The sequence below is a fragment of the Tenrec ecaudatus genome, chromosome 1, assembly GCF_050624435.1.
Source record: "Tenrec ecaudatus isolate mTenEca1 chromosome 1, mTenEca1.hap1, whole genome shotgun sequence".
NCBI classification, from domain to species: Eukaryota; Metazoa; Chordata; class Mammalia; order Afrosoricida; family Tenrecidae; genus Tenrec; species Tenrec ecaudatus.
The window spans coordinates 16,410,086-16,428,725 of NC_134530.1; the positions used below are offsets into that span (position 1 = coordinate 16,410,086).

At 58.6% G+C, this 18,640-nt stretch overlaps 1 protein-coding gene across 1 annotated transcript; it reads left to right on the top strand.

Annotated features, from left to right (window-relative positions):
• The first annotated feature begins 409 nt into the window (after positions 1 to 409).
• DAND5 (DAN domain BMP antagonist family member 5) lies at positions 410 to 18,442 on the top strand. Its single transcript, XM_075547217.1, has 3 exons — positions 410 to 745; positions 4,855 to 5,099; positions 18,400 to 18,442. Exons 1-3 carry the CDS (start codon positions 410 to 412, stop codon positions 18,440 to 18,442), a joined length of 624 nt encoding a protein of 207 aa, XP_075403332.1.
• The last annotated feature ends 198 nt before the right edge of the window (positions 18,443 to 18,640 follow it).

Sequence of the window (18,640 nt, forward strand, 5' to 3'; positions counted from 1 at the left end):
AACTTTCCCCATCTTACACAGCCAGCGAGTTGCAATGCTGGGATTTTAACCCCCAAAGCCTAGGCTTTTTGCTAAATGGATAAGTGAGGGCCTAGGACCAGGCAAGCAGCCCTTCAGAGGCCCAAGCACCCTGTCCCTAGACCTGCCATTCCTGTTCCCTATAGCCCACACCCCCTCAGTCCCAGTCTCCAACACCAGGCCAGACTGGGGGGCGGGGGCGGGGCGGGAACCCAGCAGGGCTGGGTTTGCATTCCTCCCCCATGGTGGGTTCCCAGGGGCTCTTCCCATACTGCTCAGGTGGGGGGCAAGGGTAGGAAAGGGCTAGGTGTGCCCACAGTCAGTCCAGTCATCAGACAGCAGGAGCCACTGCCAGGACCCTGAGCCTAGCTCTAGACAGACAGACAGACAGATGGACAAGCAGCTGTTCCTGGGTCATCTCACCACTCTCCTAAGCCTGCTCAGTGGCGCCTGGCTGCCCACAGGCACAGGCACAGGCCTGGCACCTGTACCCCGAGACCCTCAGTCTCAGCCCTGGGCTGCTACCAATAAGACCTGGGCTCTAAGCCAAGGGCCCCCAGACTCCCAGGTGCCAGCCTCTGCCCTGGATAGCTGGAAGGCCTTCTTGGGCCTGCAGAAAGCCAGGAGGCAGAGTGGGCAGGAGGTGGTCACTGCCACCACTATGTCCCTACCACTGGACCCGCAGGAAGTGGCCCGGGAGTCGTGCAAAGCCAGGCCCTTCACTCAGGTAAGCAGAGGAGGGAGGGATGGAGGGGCCGAGTCTCAGCACCCCAGTTCTGGGCAGGTGCTTAGTTCAAGTTCTGTTTCTTCCAATCAGATGATTGTTAGCCTCCTTGTCCTCCTTCGTAAAAATAAATTAAAAAAAAGTATTAAATCATTATTGGGGGCTCATACAACTCTTTTTTTTTTTATCATCTTGCTCATACAACTCTTATCAAAATCCATCCATCCATTCATTGTGTCAAGCACATTTGTACATATGTTGCCCTCATCATTCTCAAAACATTTGCTTTTTACTTGAGCCCTTGGTATCAGCTCCTCATTTTTTCCACCTAAAAGTGGATTTTACAAATCTCTCTAGGTTTCTGTTCTTGGCAAAACCTCCGGGCTGTTTCCTATGGATCGGCCAGAGGGCGCTGGTGAGCCCACGAGTCTGGTTAGCTTCCTCCTCCACCCAGAACCCTTCAGGGCTTCTGACTCTGTGAGCAAGGGCCAAAGGTCCCCCGTTTGTCGCTCGAGGCCCTGCACACCCTGCGCATCTCCCTTTTCACCCTCACTTCTTTCTAGCCCCACGGGCCTGCTCACTGTCCGTGGGATGCACCATGTTCTGCCTTCCCTTTGCGCTGGCTGTGCTCGCTCCCCCTTGCCTGGTCTCCTTACAGACTCTCCCTCCGGTTTTCTTCAAACTTCATTTGTTTTTATGTTGGGGAAGAGATCGTATTTATTTAAACTGTTTTATGGGCACTCTATCCGCATCTCACACAACACACCCATATCAAGATCCACTCTAGAACCCGTTCTTCCTCCTCCTCCTCGACACATCATTTGTTGAACAGCATAGGTACTCCCCCTGCCCTCACCCCAGCCTCCCACCTTCCTCTCTTCTGTTTCATCTTCTCTAGGCAGGAGGGAGTTGGTTATGAAACTTACTCAATAAATGGTCTATTTCCTCTGTCTCTCTCTATGTCATGTCTATGTATTCCCCCAGGGCAGGGACCTTTTAATTTATTCTATAAAATCTGTCTTGCCCTCTGCTGGGCCCCTGTGTCCAGGTTCTAGAACAGACAAGCCCCAGCTCACTAAGAGTTGGGTGAATGGGTGCTGGTCATGCCTGGCTCCTCAAGGGTGCTGCAGCCACCACCAGGACAAGACCGGCCTGTGGCACACACAGCCGTGGGCCAGTGGGTGCTCCCTGCATGGGGAGGCATGTGGGAATCTTACATGGTGCCCTGGGGAAGCGCAACTCCAAACTCAAACTCATTGCCAAGAGTCCATGCTGACTCACAGTGACCCTATAGGACAGGGGAGAATCGTCCCTGTGGGGTTCCCAGACTGTCACTTGAGGGGAGTAAAAAGCTTCATCTGTCTTCCAAAGAGTGGCAGATGGATTTGAACTGCCAACCTCCTGGTTAGCAGCCCAACCAGTAACCACCACGCCACCAGGGCTCCTAGGTTCAAATTGGGGCAGCTTTCTGGGTGATCCAGGATAGAGCTTCTCTTCTCAGAGTCCCAGTTCCCGCCCCAGGGGAGATGGATTGACCTGCACTCCAAGGATTTGCTGGCAGGGTGCTGAGGGTTTGCTCACCAAGTCTTTGCCAAGAAACTAGGTGATGTAGCTGAGAAGCTAGGTGATACAGATGCCTCTGCCCGAATCCTGCAGCTGCCCACCATGCACCAGCAGGAGGGACCCAGGCCCAGGTTCCAGCTGTGCACCTTCACCTGGAGGGGAGTTCCCCGCCCACCCCCTCCCGTCTCTGTCAGCTAGTGCTGCTGTCGGCTGAAATTGACCTTCAGAGAGGAAGCCACCGGGAGCTAATCTTTTCACAGTGGACAAGTTCAGGAGCCTGAGGTCGGGCCTCCAGGGACAGCGCTCTCTCCATCTCTGGGGAAGGTCCTGTCCCTTTTCGCTGTCTGTTTTCCCACTTCCACTCTTTTTTTCTATCTCAAAGGAGCTTGATTTAAGACTCGAATATACTAATCTGGCCTCATTAGCAAAACAAAGACAACAACGCAGACCCCAATGAAACTCAAGCAAGGTACCTCACTGCCATCTAGGCATTTGGACTCTGGGTTCCCAAGGTTCCCAAGACAGAATCTTCATAGGAGTAGAGAGCCTCATCTTGCTCCTGGGGAGCAGCTGGTGGTCTTGAACTGCTGACCTTCAGGTTAGCAGCCCAATGCAGAATCCCCCTACACCACCAATGTTCTCTGTAACTACTATCAGATAAGATTTTGAGCACATTTGGGGGGGACAATCTAGAACAGACACCCTTTCCTAGCCAGCACACTCACTCGCTTGCTGCCACCGAGGTAATGCCGACTCACAGTGACCCCATAGGGCAGGGTAGAACTGCCCTGTGGGCTTCTGAAGCTGTTGCTCTTTACAGGAGTAGAAAGCCCCATCTTTCTCCCTCAGAGAGGCTGGTGGTTTCAAACTGCTGACCTTGCAGTTAACAGCCCAACGCATAACCACTACACCACCAGGGCCAGCAGCACCCTCAGCCCTCGAGGGCCTTTAGTTTCTTCACCTGTTAAAAGAACAGCAGTACTGGCTGCCTCATGGGGAGCCAGGTGCTTCATGCAGGGCCTGGCATGGCCCTGCTGGGCCGCTTGCTGCACGATGGGCAGTTGGAAGCCACCCGCTGCTCTGTAGAGAGAAGGTGAGCGGTTCCATTCTGACGGAGTCCAAGTCTTGGAAACCCTGGGGGTCAGTTCTGCCCTGGGAGTCAGCTTTGGCTTCATAGCGGGGAGTTTGGTCTGGGGTCTTATTAAACATGGGAAGAGAACCCAGGCTTGTTAAAGCAGGAGATCAGGAAGAAAAAGGAAGCATTTCCTTCTGTCCTGCGTGACAGGACTGCTGTGAACAGGAGGGAGTGGACTCCGTGGTCGGAGTAAGAATGACTGGGGTCAGATCCGTAGAGGAGACCAGGAACATCTCCGCCCATAGGTAGCTTCGGTGGGTGCTCTCGGTGACAAACAACAAACACACCTCGCTGCCATGGAGCCGATGCTCAGGCAGGCGGAGGGGACCTGCCCCTGTGGGATGCCCAGAAGGTGTGTGACCCTTTACGGGAACAGAAAACCTCCTTTCTTCCAGGGAGTGGCTGATGGCTCCACATTGCTCACCGTGTGGTGAGCAGCCCAGGGGTACACCCACGACCCCCCCACACACACTCTTGGGGAGAGAAAAACAACAGAGCATCAGCCGCCCACCCCGGAGGGCCAGGATTATCTGCTGCCAGGAGCACCAGGGGGAAAGAGAGGAGGCTGCCTGGTGGGCAAACCTTGGGGGACGCCATTCCCCAAAGACACGACTCGGAGGGAGGAAAGATGAGTCGGAGCCATGTGGGGTGGGAGGAAGGGCTGGAGGGAAGCCCAGTCCATGTGGAGGGAATCGGGGGTGCAGAGGTCTCCCGGGGAGCTTTGAAAGGGGGTACCAGCATTGGAAGGAGACCCTCCAGAGGCAGAGCGAGCTAAGAGGTGCATGAAAAAGGAGAGGGCATGGGGGTGATGGGGACGGAGTGTGCAGGGACTTGATGGTAAGATGGAAGGTGATGGTGGAGTGTTGGGGGGGCGGGGAGGTTGATAGATCCACTCGGATGGAGGCAGTCACAGGAGAAAAATCAGGCATATTGTTTAGCGACGGTGTGCCAGACAGGCTGTGGGCTTTCTGGTGAGTCCTTTTGGCCTCCACCAATATCACTTTTGGGGAGTGGGTGGGGTGGGGGTGCAGTGATTGGCTGTTGGTTCTAATTCCAGAGCTTTGCATGGTCATCTCCTGCCTGGGTTTTCAGTCACTGTCCCCTGGATCACCAAATCCCTGTATTAAATCCTCTCTGCTGAAAGACCTGGAGATCTTTGCTTTGTTTTTCCTGGTTGAACCTCAGTGGGGTTTCCCCCTGCAATGGTTGAACCTCAGTGGGGCTTCCCCCCTGCGATGGTTGAACCTCAGTGGGGTTTTTTTGTTTTGTTTTTTTCTGCAAGGGAGGAAACTGAAGCCATTCGAGGGTGAGTCTCTCACTCAGCGCCAGCACTGGAAACCAGGCAGCCTGCCCTCAAGTCTGGTGGGAGCCAGCAGCCCTCTGCCCTGACTTGATTCTCTGTCTTTGACCCCAGGTGCTCTCCCGACCCGGCTGCACAGCTGCACGTCTCCGCAACTACCTCTGCTTTGGCCGCTGCTCGTCCCTCTATGTCCCCAGCTCAGACCCCTCCCCAATCGTCCACTGCAGCAGCTGTGTCCCCACTCGGAAGCGCTGGACGTCTGTGGTCCTGTGGTGTTGGGTGGGCCGCCCCGCCGCCCGGCAGCGGCGGCAGATGAGGATGTCCACTGTGTTGGTTGAGGGGTGTCAGTGCAGCTCCAGGCCAGGAGAGGAGCCCCACAGATGGACACAGACACGGTGGGAAGAGGAACAAGCAGCAAGAGCCTTCCCCCTGGACAGTGTCCCCTAGATCAAGAGGACAGCGACAGGGGGCTGCGGGCCAGCCCAGCCCGCCCCTGCTCCCAGGAACTCCCGACACAGACCTCACCTTGTGGTGGGACACGAATAGTATAAACCCCATCCCGCTGTCCTTGAGTTGACTCTGAGACCCTAAAGGTCAGGGAGCACTGCCCATTGGGGTTCTGAGAAGGAAGTCCTTTGGGGAGCAGGCTGCCACAGCTTTCTGCCACAGAGTTGCCTGGGGATTTGAACCTTCCACCTTGTAGCTGGCAGTGGCGTGATCTGTGCTGTTAGACCTTACGGTGTGTGTCCATTCCAACTCATGGCCACCCCGTAGGACAAAGCAGAACTGCTCCCCGGGGTTATCAGAGGCTGCACGTCATTATTATTGTATGTATTTACTGGAGCCTCATTGTTCTCCCCAGGGGCTGCTGGTGGGTGTGAACCTCCAACCTTGCAGTTCGTAGCAGCTCAATGCCTGACTCACAGAGCTCTCCGGCTCCTGATCTCAGCACAGCGCCCCCTTCCTGAGCCCTCAGGCCCCACAGGTCTGCACGCAACCTTCCCCAGGGCACCGACTCCTGGCACCCCTCAGGGATGGGGTGATTTCAACCTGGGTGGAAGATAAAGATGAGGAAACCAAGCTTCCCAAAGGGAACCGCCTTCCCTTGGGGTCACACTGACAAGAGGGCAGAGCTGGGGCTTGGCCCCAGGCAGCCTGGTACCCCTATTTAGAACTACTAGACTGCACTGTCTCACACCGACCAAGTGAAAGACCCACTCTCTCCCAGATGCAGGGAGGACAGAAAGCCCCCCCCCACCCCAATGATGAGGCAGCTGCTGGGGAACTGACATCAACATCAAGGCAGGACCCACAGACTCTCAGCTGCCTGTCCCTGATGATCCCTGCCCCACCCCCTACTTGGATCTCCATACAGTGTCCACACAGGAACCATAAAAGCTCCGGAGCCCAGCGGTGTGTGTGTGCTGTCTGTCCCTGCACTGGCCTCCCCGGAGTGGGTGGGGGCAGGGTGGTGAGTGGCCTGGGCAGCGCGGGCATGGAGGGGCACAGGGTCTGTGGTTGGCGGCTGGAACCAGAGCCTCAGCAGATGGGCCCGTCTGGCACAGAGGCAGGGACATGTGGCGCTGTCAGGGTTGCCTCCAAATGCCCCCCGGAGCGCGGGCCGAGGAGGGGGGGTGGTGGTGGCAGCAGTGGCTGGCTGGGTCCCCTCAGTCCTCTTCCTGCCTCAGGAAGGAAGGCCCCAGGTGAAGGGAGCAGGAGGGAGGGACTGGGGGAAGCAGATGGGCGAGTGGGGCGTGAGAGCCTGTGTGACCTCTGACCCAGCAGGCCAGCGTGGAGGGATGGGAATGGGCCAGGCAGGCTGCTCCCAAGGCCCTGCTGGAAGAGCCCTGGGGGAGACCCTGGGCGCCTGTAGGGGAGCTGCTCCTTCTCCACGGACCTGTGCCAAACCCAAGGCTTCATGCATTCGTCCATCCCTCTGTCCGAGTGAGCAAGGGAGCCAGCGAGCTGAGGCTCAACCCTGGCACTGCGGTCACCCCTCTCTCTGGCCGACATGAGGTGCTTGCCCCCCTCAGCTGTGCCCACCTCCTGCCAGCTGGGGGAGCCAGCTGGGAACCCTGGTGCCAGGGGGGGCCCCGGAGTTCCTGCCCCCTCCCGAGCAGTGCCAGCCAGCCCCCACCCCCCGCCCCCCAGGCTCAGTAATGGGTGGGTAATGAGTGGTGGGGGAGCGGGGGAGGGGCTGGGATGCAGGTGCCACAGGCGCTGGCACAGGGGCTGCTAATCAGGTTTGCCAACGCCATCTGTCACTGCGCGAGCATCTGGGGCTCAAGGTGACCCTGTCACCCTCAGTTACAATTATGAGTTTGGCATCTGTATTAAAGCCCGCCAGCCGGCGGGGCGGGGGAGAGCGGGGGGGGGGTAGGCTGGGGGGGGTGCTGTAAGCCCCTTCCCGGGAGTCCCGTTCCCAGGGGCTGTGTGGCTTCTCGGCACTCAGAGGAGTGTGTGTGTGTGTGTGTGTGTGTGTGTGTACACGTACTCACGCCTGTGCCCACATGCCGCCTGCGATTGGAGGATTGTGTGTCCCTGGGTGGTGACTGTGTGACACCGAATTTGGGTGGGGATGGCCAGGTGGATCCAGAGCTGAGTATGCCTGTGGGCAGAGAGATGATTGGCCGGGTCTTTGGGTGGTGGGGTGGGTCAGGGTAGAAGTGTGTGTGTGTGTGTGTGTGTGTGTGTGGTTGTGCATGACCACCAGTGAGTGTCTGCAAGACCATGTGATGTTATTACTTCTGACGGTCACAGGCTGGATGTCTGGGGTGAGTCTGTGCAGGATTTTGTTGGAGTTCCTCTTGTTGATAGGGGGGCCTACGAGCGTGCACTCCTGTGCCCGTGTGTATATGTGAACACACAGGCACACAGCTCGGGGAGGGCTCTTGGGACTCCTCTTCAGCCCCTTGACTTTGCCCCTGCCCCACCCACCCAGAGCCTAGTCTGGAGAACTCAGACATGTCTGGGATTCCATCAGGAGTTTGGGGGACTGGGTCCTAGCATCTTAGATTCAGATTTCTAGGCCCTAGTTTCCCCACCCCCACCCCACTGGAAGTCGGTTCTTGAATCTGAGTTCTAGATTCTGGATTCAATCCTACAGATGTTTGCATTCTAGATTGTGGGGGTCTGTGATCCGGATTCGGGCAACTGGTCTTTGGGGATCTGGATCCTGTACCTTTAGGGTGCACTGATTTATATGGCTCCTCCTCTATTTTATATAGTGGCTCCTCATTCACTTTCTTGTGATGCTTGTGAATTTGGTGGGGGTCAGAAGCACCATGTTTAGACCTAGAGTTTTATATTCTGAACTCGGGGAGTTGGGTTTTTGAATCGGGGGCTTGGGGGTCTAGAGTCTAGGTTATTGGAAGTGGATTTCAGATTCTCCATTCTCTGTCTGGCTTTTGGATCCTCTATCTAGAAGACTCTCTCTCAGCTATGGGCCAGAGCCAACCCATCCATCTAGCATGGATGGCTGCAGAGACAAGTCATGGCCACCAGGGGACACCCTTGATCCAGGTTTGGGCCGAGCTGACCCAGGCACACGGGGAGTTGGAGACTGCCCTGGCTTGACCTGACTTAATCCATGGCGCAGATTGGGGATGGGGGCTTAGTTCTCTGCTGGCTCCTAGCTTCACAGGTGACTGGGGTTGGCTCCCTGCATCGCTACTCATGGACACCCGGGGGCGCGGGGGTGGGGGGAGGGCCTGATCAGGGGCCAGAAGCAAAGTCCTGTGTGTCTGCGAGGGTGTCAGTGAAACACTTGTCCTCGAGTAACAGTGGACCATGTATCTTTGGATGGTCACATATGAAGCTGTTTCCGGTGAGCTGTGAACTCTGTGACAGGGCACAGCCAGGTCTGTGACTTCGTGCTTGACAAGGTCTGGGAAGGCTCAGAAAACAATTACACCCATCATTGGGCTGTGTCTCGCTCTACCTGTGAGGTGTGACTCTGATGTGGACCGAGAGGGGGTCCTGCGTGCGTCCTCATGACATGGCTGATGTGTCCATGTCCGCGACCGCGAGTCCTCGGGCGTCATGAGTACACCCACGGGCGTTAAGTGTGTCATGTGAGCAAGGTGTCACTGTGTCCTCGAGGAGATGAGTCTCCCCATGGGTGCATCCTGAGGGTGTCTGGGCAGTGTCCCCTGAAGGCTGGCTCCCTGTGGGGATGACGTGTTGTCCATGGGGATGGATAGACACAAAGGGGATGTCATCTGTATCAAACCAGGGTAGGCCAGTGGCCCAGAGGCAGGTTGAGGAGGCTGGGTGTGACCGAGAGTGGGGCCGGGGATTCAGAGCAGACAGCTGGGCCTCAAGTTTCTCTTCCTCTTGTCCCCCACATCTGGGTGTATCTGACCCCTCCCTGCCCTGTCTTTCTGTGGGTGAGTTTCTTGAAGCATCTGACTGGTGGGCACAGAGAGGTTCCCTCTCCATTTCCTAGCACTCTACTTCCAAACTGTCTCCCGTCTGGCTTCTCTGGGTCAGCCTGTCCTGTCTGCCATCTCCTCTCTTCTGTGTGCCACGTCTCCCCTCCATCTCTCCCTGGCCGTGCCCCTCTTCTAAAGGGGTCCTCACTGCCTCTGCTCATCCTCTCACTTTTCCCTTTGGCTCCCTCCCCTCTCTCCTCTCTCAGCCTCCGTCTCTCTCTCCCCCCAGCGATCTCTCCCAATCTCTGTCCATTTCGCCCATCTCCCTGTCTCTCTCTCCCCATGTCCCTCTCTCCCAGTCTGTCTCTCTCCTCTTCTCTCCTCTCCAAGCCTCCGTCTCTCTCTCTCCCCATCTCTCTCTCCCAGTCTCTGTCCATTTCTCCCATTTCCCTGTCTCTCTCCCCATGTCTCTCTCTCCCCCCATGTCTCTCTCTCTCTCTCTCTCTCTTTCCATCTCTCTCCCTCTTTCCTCTCCCAGCTTCCATCTCTCTCTCTCCCCATCTCTCTCCCAGTCTGTCCATTTCTCCCATCTCCCCGTCTCTCACTCCCCATGTCCCTCTCTCCCAGTCTCTCTCTCTCTCCATCTCTCCCCCTCTTTCCTCTCCCAGAGCCCGTCTCTCTCTCTCTCCCAGTCTCTGTCCATTTCTCCCATCTCCCTGGCTCTCTCTCCCCATGTCTCTCTCTCCCGGTCTCTGTCTCTCTCCATCTCTCCTCTCCCCATCGCCCTATCTCTCCCCCAATCCCTGTCCCTTTATCTCTCCCCATCTCCCTGTGTCTCTCTCTCCCAGTCTCCCTGTCTCTTCCCATCTCTTCTTACCTCTATTTCTTCCCTGCTCTGTATCTCTCCCTATCTCTTCGTCTCTTGCCATCTCGTTCCCTGTCTCCCTTCGTCTCCCTGTCTCTCTCCCATTTCCCCATCTCTCCCTTCTCTATCTGGCCCGGTGGGTCCGGTGGGTCCAGGACAGCCTGGCGGAGGCGCCGCGGCAAACAATGCCCTATTCACGCGGCCCGCCGGCACCATGACAACGCGCCCGCCCCGCCCTCCAGCGCGCAGGGCGCGCGTGCCAGGAGAGTGCCATGGTTACGTCAGGCGCGCGCCCGCCCCGCGCGCCGCCGCCCCGCGCGCGCCTGAAGGGGCCGGGCCGGCAGGGGGCGCCCGCGCCGAGGCTCTGCCGGGGTCCGGAGGCACCCGCCGCTCAGGGACTCGGTTTCCCTACTTGTCAAAGTCAGGGGTGGGCAGAGCGTGCGTGCGTGCGTGCGTGCGTGCGTGCGTGTGAGACGGAGGGAGGTGGGGGTGATGATGATGTTCGGGAGTGTGTGTGTCTTTGGGAGTCTGTGGAACTGTGCGCTTTGTGAATTTGTGGGTGTTTCATGGGGACTAGGCTGTGGTTTGGAAGCGGCTGTGTGGAAATGTGGGTGTGATGGAGAATGTCCCTGGGATGTGACGGTGTCTGCTTGTGGTGGTGTGACTGCGTGCCCATACCATGCTTGGCTGTGTGTGTCTGTGTGTGTGTGCTTGGGATTGCAATTGTGAGTTCCCGTGCGTGTGTGTGTGTGTGAGATGGTGCCTGTGGAGTTGGATGCGATTATGCGCCTGTATTTGTGTGTGCTCGTGTGTGTATCTGTTCACAAGCCCGTGGGCACTTGTGTGTGGAGCTGGGTGGGGGTTCTGATGGCTGCTGGGGCTGGGCTGAGCTCCCCCCTCACCTGAAAGCCGCCTGGCACAGAAGGGGGTGCCCAGCTGCCTGGGACCTCCGGCTCCCCACAGGTTCAGGAGAGCCCCAGTTGATGAATATTCATGAAGTGGGGGGGCTGGCACCCACTGCCAACAGCTGCGAGTCCATTAGCCCCCTCCCCCCCAGCCTGACATGCACCAAGTGTGGAGGGGAGAGGGGGGTGTCAGCGTGGGCTTATCACCATCTCATGACTTGAGGAGTTTGGGGGTGTCCCCATCACTGTTTGGGGGCCACGTTGGCATGAGCTATTGCAATGTGACCACAGGTACTGGGGTGTGACAGTATGTCCTTGTAACCAGTGAGTTGTCACTGGCTGGTTCCCTGTAGCCCTGCCGGGGGACTGTCACCTGCAGTGGAGGCTCTGTGGCATCAAGGGTATGATGTTGTATCACAGAGACACCTGGTTTGGTCCAAACATTGGTGAAGGGGCTGGAGTGTGCTGCCTCTGGGGGTACAGTCATCTTTGTCACTGGAGAAGTGGTTCTGTGTGGCCACATGCTGAGCACAACCTCAGGGAGACCCCAGACCCAGGTGCAGCTGTTGATCAGTGTGACATTCATGTTGTGTGTGGGAGGGCGGGGTGTACGGGGTGTCCAAACATTGACTGTGAGGTGTAGGGGGCCTGGTGGCTGAGGTGACACTGGTTCTGTGTGATAGATGACAAAATTGTGGCAGGGACCACATGGCCGTGGCAGCAGGTTGGAGAGGAGTTGTGTGTGACAGTTGTGTGTGACGATCCGGCTGTGGCCGGTTTTGAGGTTGAAGGGGTGACTCCTTGGCTAAGAGCGCCGTCGTGTGGGGCAGCCTGGCTGTGAGGGCTGGGCATGACTGAGGATGACATTGTGGCCGTGTGTGCCCGTGGGGGGCGGGTGGCACAGGGTGGCTCCTAGTGTGGCTGTAGGTATAGCTGGGGTGGCCCAGGGCGTGGCAGCATGGCTGAAAGTGTTACTGCACAACCAAGTGTTACAGGTATAACAGTGTGGCTGACATGACCACCGTGTGCCAACTCCTGGCTTTGTGTGGCTGTACAGCACATACAACCAGGTAACAACAGGCCGTGTGTGGCTGTGTGGCTGGAGGGAGCACTTTGCATGACAATGATTATTGCATGAGCTGGGGTGCTGTGGCTGTCACCCTCCCCCCCACCCCCCACCCCCAGCTGCAGAGGGAGCAGGGCTGAATCAAGGGGCCTCTGGTCCTGAGACTGGTCCCTCCTTCTTCTGGGTTGACAGGGCCCCCTGGAGATGTGGTTCTGGCCAACTGGAAGAGAGTCCCTTCTGCAGACTGGGCTTGGGGAGTGGTCTTCTGAGGTGGTGGGGGCCAGGGGAAGGTTCCCTGGGTCTGAGGAACTCCAGCCTGGGTGGCCCTCAGAAGCCCCTTAGACAGGCGTGCGTGGCTCCATGCTGCCTGCTGTGTGATGCCCACGCCCCGGGAGGTGCACCACGCAGCGGCCCCAGTGACGGCAGCGGGCCGGCACAGAGGCCTCATTCAGGAGCTGGGCCAGGTTTCCAAGGCGGGTGGGTCTCTGGCAGCGGCTGTAAATGAAACGTTTCCCCCATTCCTTCCCCTGCTCTGGAGGAGTGCTGCTGGCTGCAGACAGGGGGCCCTGCCTGGCCACCCTCCCTCCTCTTCCCTGGTAAGTGGGGTGTGCATCAGTGTGACCTTAGTGCGACTGCGCACTTGCTTGGCCTGTGCGTGCCTAGTGCCTAGGGGCTACTGGAGGATGCCTGGGCGAGAGCGTGGGTGTTGGGAGTGGGACTGTTTGTGTTTGTGTGTCATGTGTCTACGGCTTGTGTTGTCGTGTGCCTGTGTGCGGGTCCTCTCTGTGCGTGGAGCCTGGAAGCCTGGGTGCTATGGGACCCAGCGGTCTCTCAATACTCATCTATATGACTCCTCCGGCAAGTCTGTGTGTCCATATCGGCGTCGGGGTGGCTTTCTGTGACTCTCAGTGACCCTGGCTATGCCCCTGAGGGTGTCTGTGTGACTGTCACCAGGGAGCCCGGGGGCCTTGTACTTGTGCCGGACCGTGGCTCTGTGACCCAGTGCATATGGGAGTGTTGGAGGTCTTTGTGTGTGTGCTGGTGTCCCTCTGTGGGTGGGTCCAGGAGCGTCAGTGTGGCGGTCTCTGGGTGTCAGGGTGACCTGTGTCAGTGTGACCTCTCAGAGGAGCAGGGCTCTGTGGCTATGTGCCTACATGCGTGTGCTAGTCTGTGTATTTGTGCAAACTGGGGGGCTCAGGCCCTGAATGTGCACATAGGTGATATGGTCATGGGTGCCCAGCCAGGTGTGCCTCCGGAGAGGGGACCTGTAGCTCCCAGAGTTCAGTCTGCACTCGGAGCTCCCAGTGAGGGGGGGAGTCCTCCCTGGAGCACAGACCATGGCACCCGGACATCAGGCTTTTGGGGGTAGTCAGGATCTCTGCACTGCCTGGAGAGGCTGGCACCCCCATTTCTTCCATCATGGAAGTGCTCTGGCCCCACTGCAGTTCAAGGGTTCAGTCCCCAAGAGGCCAGGCCCCCACCTTCTGGGGCCCAGGCCATGGCTGTTGGGGTTAAAATGGTCCAGCCCCCCAGTCTCAGCAGCACCCTGGTCAGATACTGTCCCTGCTTCCCACTCCTCCCTCCCTCCTCCACCCCCCCCCCCCGCACACCTGCATTATAAGAACGCACCTGGTGCCAGCCTCAGCCAGGTGGGCAGTCCCAGCAGGTAGGAATGTGGGGGATTCCAGCTGTGGCATCCCAGCTGTGCCCAGCCCCCGGGCAGCACTCTCCTCCCAGGGTTTCTGGAAGACCAGGTGTGCCCCAAGACTTGAGCCTGGGAGGAGGGCCAGGGCTATCTTCCTAAATGGCCCCTCCCCATAGAGCCCTCCCAGCTGACAGCTGTGCCAGGGAGCAGGGCGTGGAGGGGAGCACACAGGCAGGAGCAGTGCGGGCAGAGGGAGCACTGAGTGGGCATGTGTGCACAGAAGTGGGGGTAAGTGTCCTGTTGGTATGAACATGGGTGAATGTCCCAGGTGAACATGTGTGTGAGGGTGTGTGTGTGCACATGCTGGGAAGGTACTGTCGTGTGTGTGTGTGTGTGTATGTGTGTGTGATTGGGAGGGTGAGTATTATTAGTAAACATGGGAGAATGGGTGTCATGAGGGTGTGTCAATAAAATTTGTGTGAGTGTGTGTGTGAATAAAAGGGTGTGTAGGGGGAAGGCTGGCCTTGTGTGTTTGTGTGTGGTGGAAGGGGGAGTGGTATAATGAATGGCAGAATAGGTGATGTGTGTGCGTGTGAGGATAGGTGTGAGGTGGGTGTGAAGCAATGGTTTAAGCGGAGATCAGTTTTCACCTGGGCCTAGGGTCTGCGGGCTGGGATGCTGAGCAGTGGGGAAGCAGGGCAGTGGGAGGCTGGGCACTGGGGAGGCTGGGCAGTGGGGAAGCAGGGCAGTGGGGAGGCTGGGCAGGGGGGAGGCTAGGCAGGGGTGAGGCTGGGCAGAGGGAAGCAGGGCAGTGGGGAGGCTGGGCAGTGGGGAAGCAGGGCAGTGGGGAGGCTGGGCAGTAGGGAGGCTGGGCAGTGGGGAGCTGGGCAGTAGGGAGGCTGGACAGGGGGAGGCTGGGCAGTGGGGAGGCTGGGCAGGGGGGAGGCTGGGCAGGGGGAAGCAGGGCAGTGGGGAGGCTGAGCAGTGGGGAGGCTGGACAGGGGGGAGGCTTGGCAGTGGGGAGGCTGGGCAGTGGGGAGGCTGGACAGAGGGGAGGCTGGGCAGGGGGGAGGCTGGGCAGGGGGGAGGCTGGGCTGGAGTTGAAGGAATTTGACCTGCATCTCTCCTCCTGTCCATTCAGGGGGACAGAGAGGTGGTCCATCTGGCTCCCAGGAGCCCCAAACCCCCAGCTCTATGAAGAGTCCCAGACACCCCTCCCCTCAGAGCTCAGCCTTTCTCCTAGTTTTCTCACGACCCCCCCCCATAGGCCCCCCACCCTTCATCCCAGGGTGCTAGTCCCTCTGCTCTCCAAACCCAGGCAGGGACCACCCACCCCCATCTCCACCCCCAGACACTGCAGCTCCAGGCTCCCTTGGGGCCCACCAAACCTTCCCCTGGCCTTCCCCTATTCCCTCAGCAACCCCAGCCCTACTTTATACTCACCCCTCCTGCCTTGTCCCCTCCACCCTGCCCCCTTGCCCACCCTGGGAGCCCAGAGGGAATCCTTGTTCCTTTCAGGACCATCCAGGCCCTAGCCCGCCCCTCTGTCTTTCCTGTACCCCCTTGCCCAGCCCTCCTGTGGCCCACTTCTAACCCACGCCACTTCCTGCACCACCACCCCTTGGCCCTTCAACCTCTAGCTCCTCTCAGCTTGTCTGTCCCTTGCCCTGCAAGCCACCTGCCCCCTCCTGCTGTAGGGGTGGCTAGAGGCAGTAGGGAGTCTGAAACTTTAAACGGTGTTAAAAGTTTCTGTTTACAAGAAGCCCTTGCATTTTTAAGGATGTATCAATTTCCTGTGCTGAGCCTGGTATCTGCAGTGCAGACGGCTGGGGGGCTGACCCGAACTTGGGGTCTCACATCAGATCCCCCTCACTGCAGCATGGGATCTCTCTCTCACACACACACACACAAAAACACACACACACGTGCGCACCCTCACACACACTCACATCCCTGACACAGATCTCCTCTCATACACACCAACAGGGCCTTACACACATGCACATACATGCATACATACACCCTCCCAGACACACCAGCAGGACTAAACACACTCATACACAGACACACGCATATCCCTGATAAAGATCCCCTTTCATACACACCAGCAGGGCAAAACACACACACATGCACGCACACACACACATCCCCAACACAGATCTCCTCTCATACATCCCCACAGGGACACCCCCCCCCATATCCCTGAGTAGATCTCTTTCGCTCCCATACACACCAACAATGCTTTACACACACATATACACGGACATATCCCTGACACAGACCCCCCTCCTATGCACACTCTTGGGGCCTGACACACACATGTAGGCTTTCTCCCTGACACACACATTTCCCCATACATACGAGCAGGGCCTAATACACACAGAACTTCTTCTCTCTCTCTCACCCAGACACACACACACACACACACATTATATCCTCACACCTAGACAGGTTTGAACCCCTGGGCCTCTCACATATATGAGCAGAGTCTGACAAACACACATAGATTTTATCCTTCCCCCTCCTTTTTCTTCCCCCCCCCACAAGGCCCGGTACACACACACATACACACACACACACATGCTCGTGCATCTCCCCACCACCCATCAGGACCTGACCCACAGGTCCTGATACATACATCTTTCCTCATGCAAACTCTCTCCCAGGATCCTCCTTTCTCTTACATATAGATATAGAAACATTCTTCCTACACACACCCCTTCACACACTCACACCAGTAGGGGCTGGCACCCATGTCACATCCCTCTCCCCCCACAAACCACACACCTGGGTCCATGCGCTCTGGCACACACAGGCCCTCATCACTGCCCCAGATCCATAGAGACCAACTCTGGGCACACCCACAGACCCAAGCTGCCCGTAGATCCCGATCAACGGACTCACCCACACTCAGCCCCATGATCACACACACTTCAGAACACACCTAGGCCCTGCCACATGCTACAGGCAGTCAGACATGCACACACTCACCTGGGCACACACAGACCCATGTTTCTTATCAGACCCAGACCCCTGTCACCCGACACCTACACCTGACACCCACTAGAAAGTCAGCCCTGAGGGCAGGGCCTCTTGTCTGTCTTGTTCTCCAGGGTGTCCCCAGCGGGGGCCAGACACACATTCTCTCTGACTCACAGGCGCCCCCAAATGCACAGTTATGCCCATGTCAGTGGTCCCAACATTCCCACAGCATCGCTCCTGGACAGACCCTGGCCTGTTCTCTTGACCCCAGAGCAGATGCCCCAGACACACTCCGGCACCCTGGTTCTGTCTATCCTGTGACCCTGACACCCCCTCAGGGTCATTACACACACACACACACACACACACACACACACACCACAACTCCTGCTCACAGAGACCATTGGCTCAGTCATGGCAGCCCCCGCACAGCTGGTTTTGCACACACACACACACACACACACACGGGCACCAACACCCCCTCCAACAGACAATGCATAGCTGAGAATTGCCACAACTTCTTGGCTCTGGAAGGAAGAGAAGGCACCAGGCGCACCTGGTGGGCAGAAGGGAGCTTTGTCTCAGCAGGAGCTGCCTGGGGGCTGCTGGGACTGCCTTCCCGCCACCCCCCGCTGGTCACTCCAGGGCTCTCCCTACCCCTGTGCCAGTGTCTCCAGCACCAATTCCCCACCCCCACCCCCCTCCACACTCTTTCTTTTTACTCTGGACATGGGAAGCAGCAGGCCCTGCAACGGGGAGGGAGCCTTACCAGGGAGGGTGTGGGTTTAAATGTTGGAGCTGCCAGCCCCCCCCCCTGCATGTTCTGCATGTGTTTGTGGGCAGGGCCAAGGACCAGTGTGTGGCTGTGGCCATGGGTCCCCTGTGTGAGGGGTCTGGGTGGCATGGGTGTACCTGTGTGTGTGGCTGTCAGCCAACTAGGTATCAAGCCTGTTGGTCAGTGTACTTGTAGCCTGGCCCTGGGGCGTGGAGACTGTCAGCATCGCTTCCTGTGGATGACACTTGGTGTTTGTGTCCCCAAGGCTCCTGGTATGACTTGGCATGCCCAGGTGTGTGGTCGTGGGCTGACGTGGCTGTGTCAGGACACCTGTCGTCTGCCACTGCCATTCCATGTGTCAGAGTGTGTTCCAGCGAGTGCCTCTGGAATGACACAACTGGCAGTGTGTGGGTGTGTGTTTGGGGGTCTCTGTGTAGGGGCGGTGTGAGCGGAGGGTGCCGCATGATGCTTTGTGTGTCAGTGTGCTGCTGGAACCTGGTCAGAGTGTGTGCTGGTGAGTAGTGTGCTCGGGTGTGTGCCGGGGTGAGGCTTGTGTTGGCACGTGTGTTAGCTCAAATCCAGATGTGTGTACACGTGGGCTCACTGGTGCAGCGCCTTGGGGGTGGTGTTTGTGTCAGCGTGTGGGTCGTGGTGCGGGTGGCATTGGGGGAGTTGCTTGTCCCTGTGCTGTGTGTGTGTGTGTGTGTGTGTGTCTGTGTGTCTGTCTGTGTCGCCCATCCCGATCCCGGGTGCTTTGTTGTTGCAACGGAGTGGCGACTGTTCAGGTTCAGACTCCGTATGGCGGGTCCGGGCCCCGCTGCGTGTCAGCGTGTGCCTGCGCTGGAACGCGGGCCAGCACGTGTCAGGGTGGCCGTGTCGGCTGCGTCCCCGCGCGCGTGTGCGCCGGGGCGTGTGTGTGGCTCGGCGGCCGCGCTCCCCCGCCCCCGCCCGCCCCTCCCCGCGCCCCTCCTCCCGCCCGCCCGCCCGCCCGCTCCCTCTCCCCGGAGTGCGCCGCTTCCAAACTTTGTCTAAACTTTCACTTTCACAGCGCGGCGGCGGCGGCGGCGGCGGCGGCGGCGGGCGAGCGGTGACCGGCCGAGCGGCGGCGGCATGGAGTAGACGCGCGGCGGCGGCGGCGGCGGCGGGACGCGAGCGGCAGAGGCGAGCGCGGCGGCGGCAGCGGCAGCGGCGGCGGCGGCGGCGGCCCCGGGAGCCGGCGGGCCGAGCCTGCGAGCCGGCAGGCGGGCGGGCGCCGAGGCGGCGCCGAGCCGAGCGCGGAGCCGCGGGGC

Excerpts from the sequence above, each read along its gene's own strand:
- DAND5 (XM_075547217.1), top strand. The coding sequence starts at position 410 with ATGGACAAGCAGCTGTTCCTGGGTCATCTCACCACTCTCCTAAGCCTG. Across the intron at positions 746-4,854 it reads AAGCCAGGCCCTTCACTCAG|GTGCTCTCCCGACCCGGCTG; the intron begins GTAAGCAGAGGA and ends CTTTGACCCCAG. Across the intron at positions 5,100-18,399 it reads GGGTGTCAGTGCAGCTCCAG|CGCGGCGGCGGCGGCGGCGG; the intron begins GCCAGGAGAGGA and ends TCACTTTCACAG.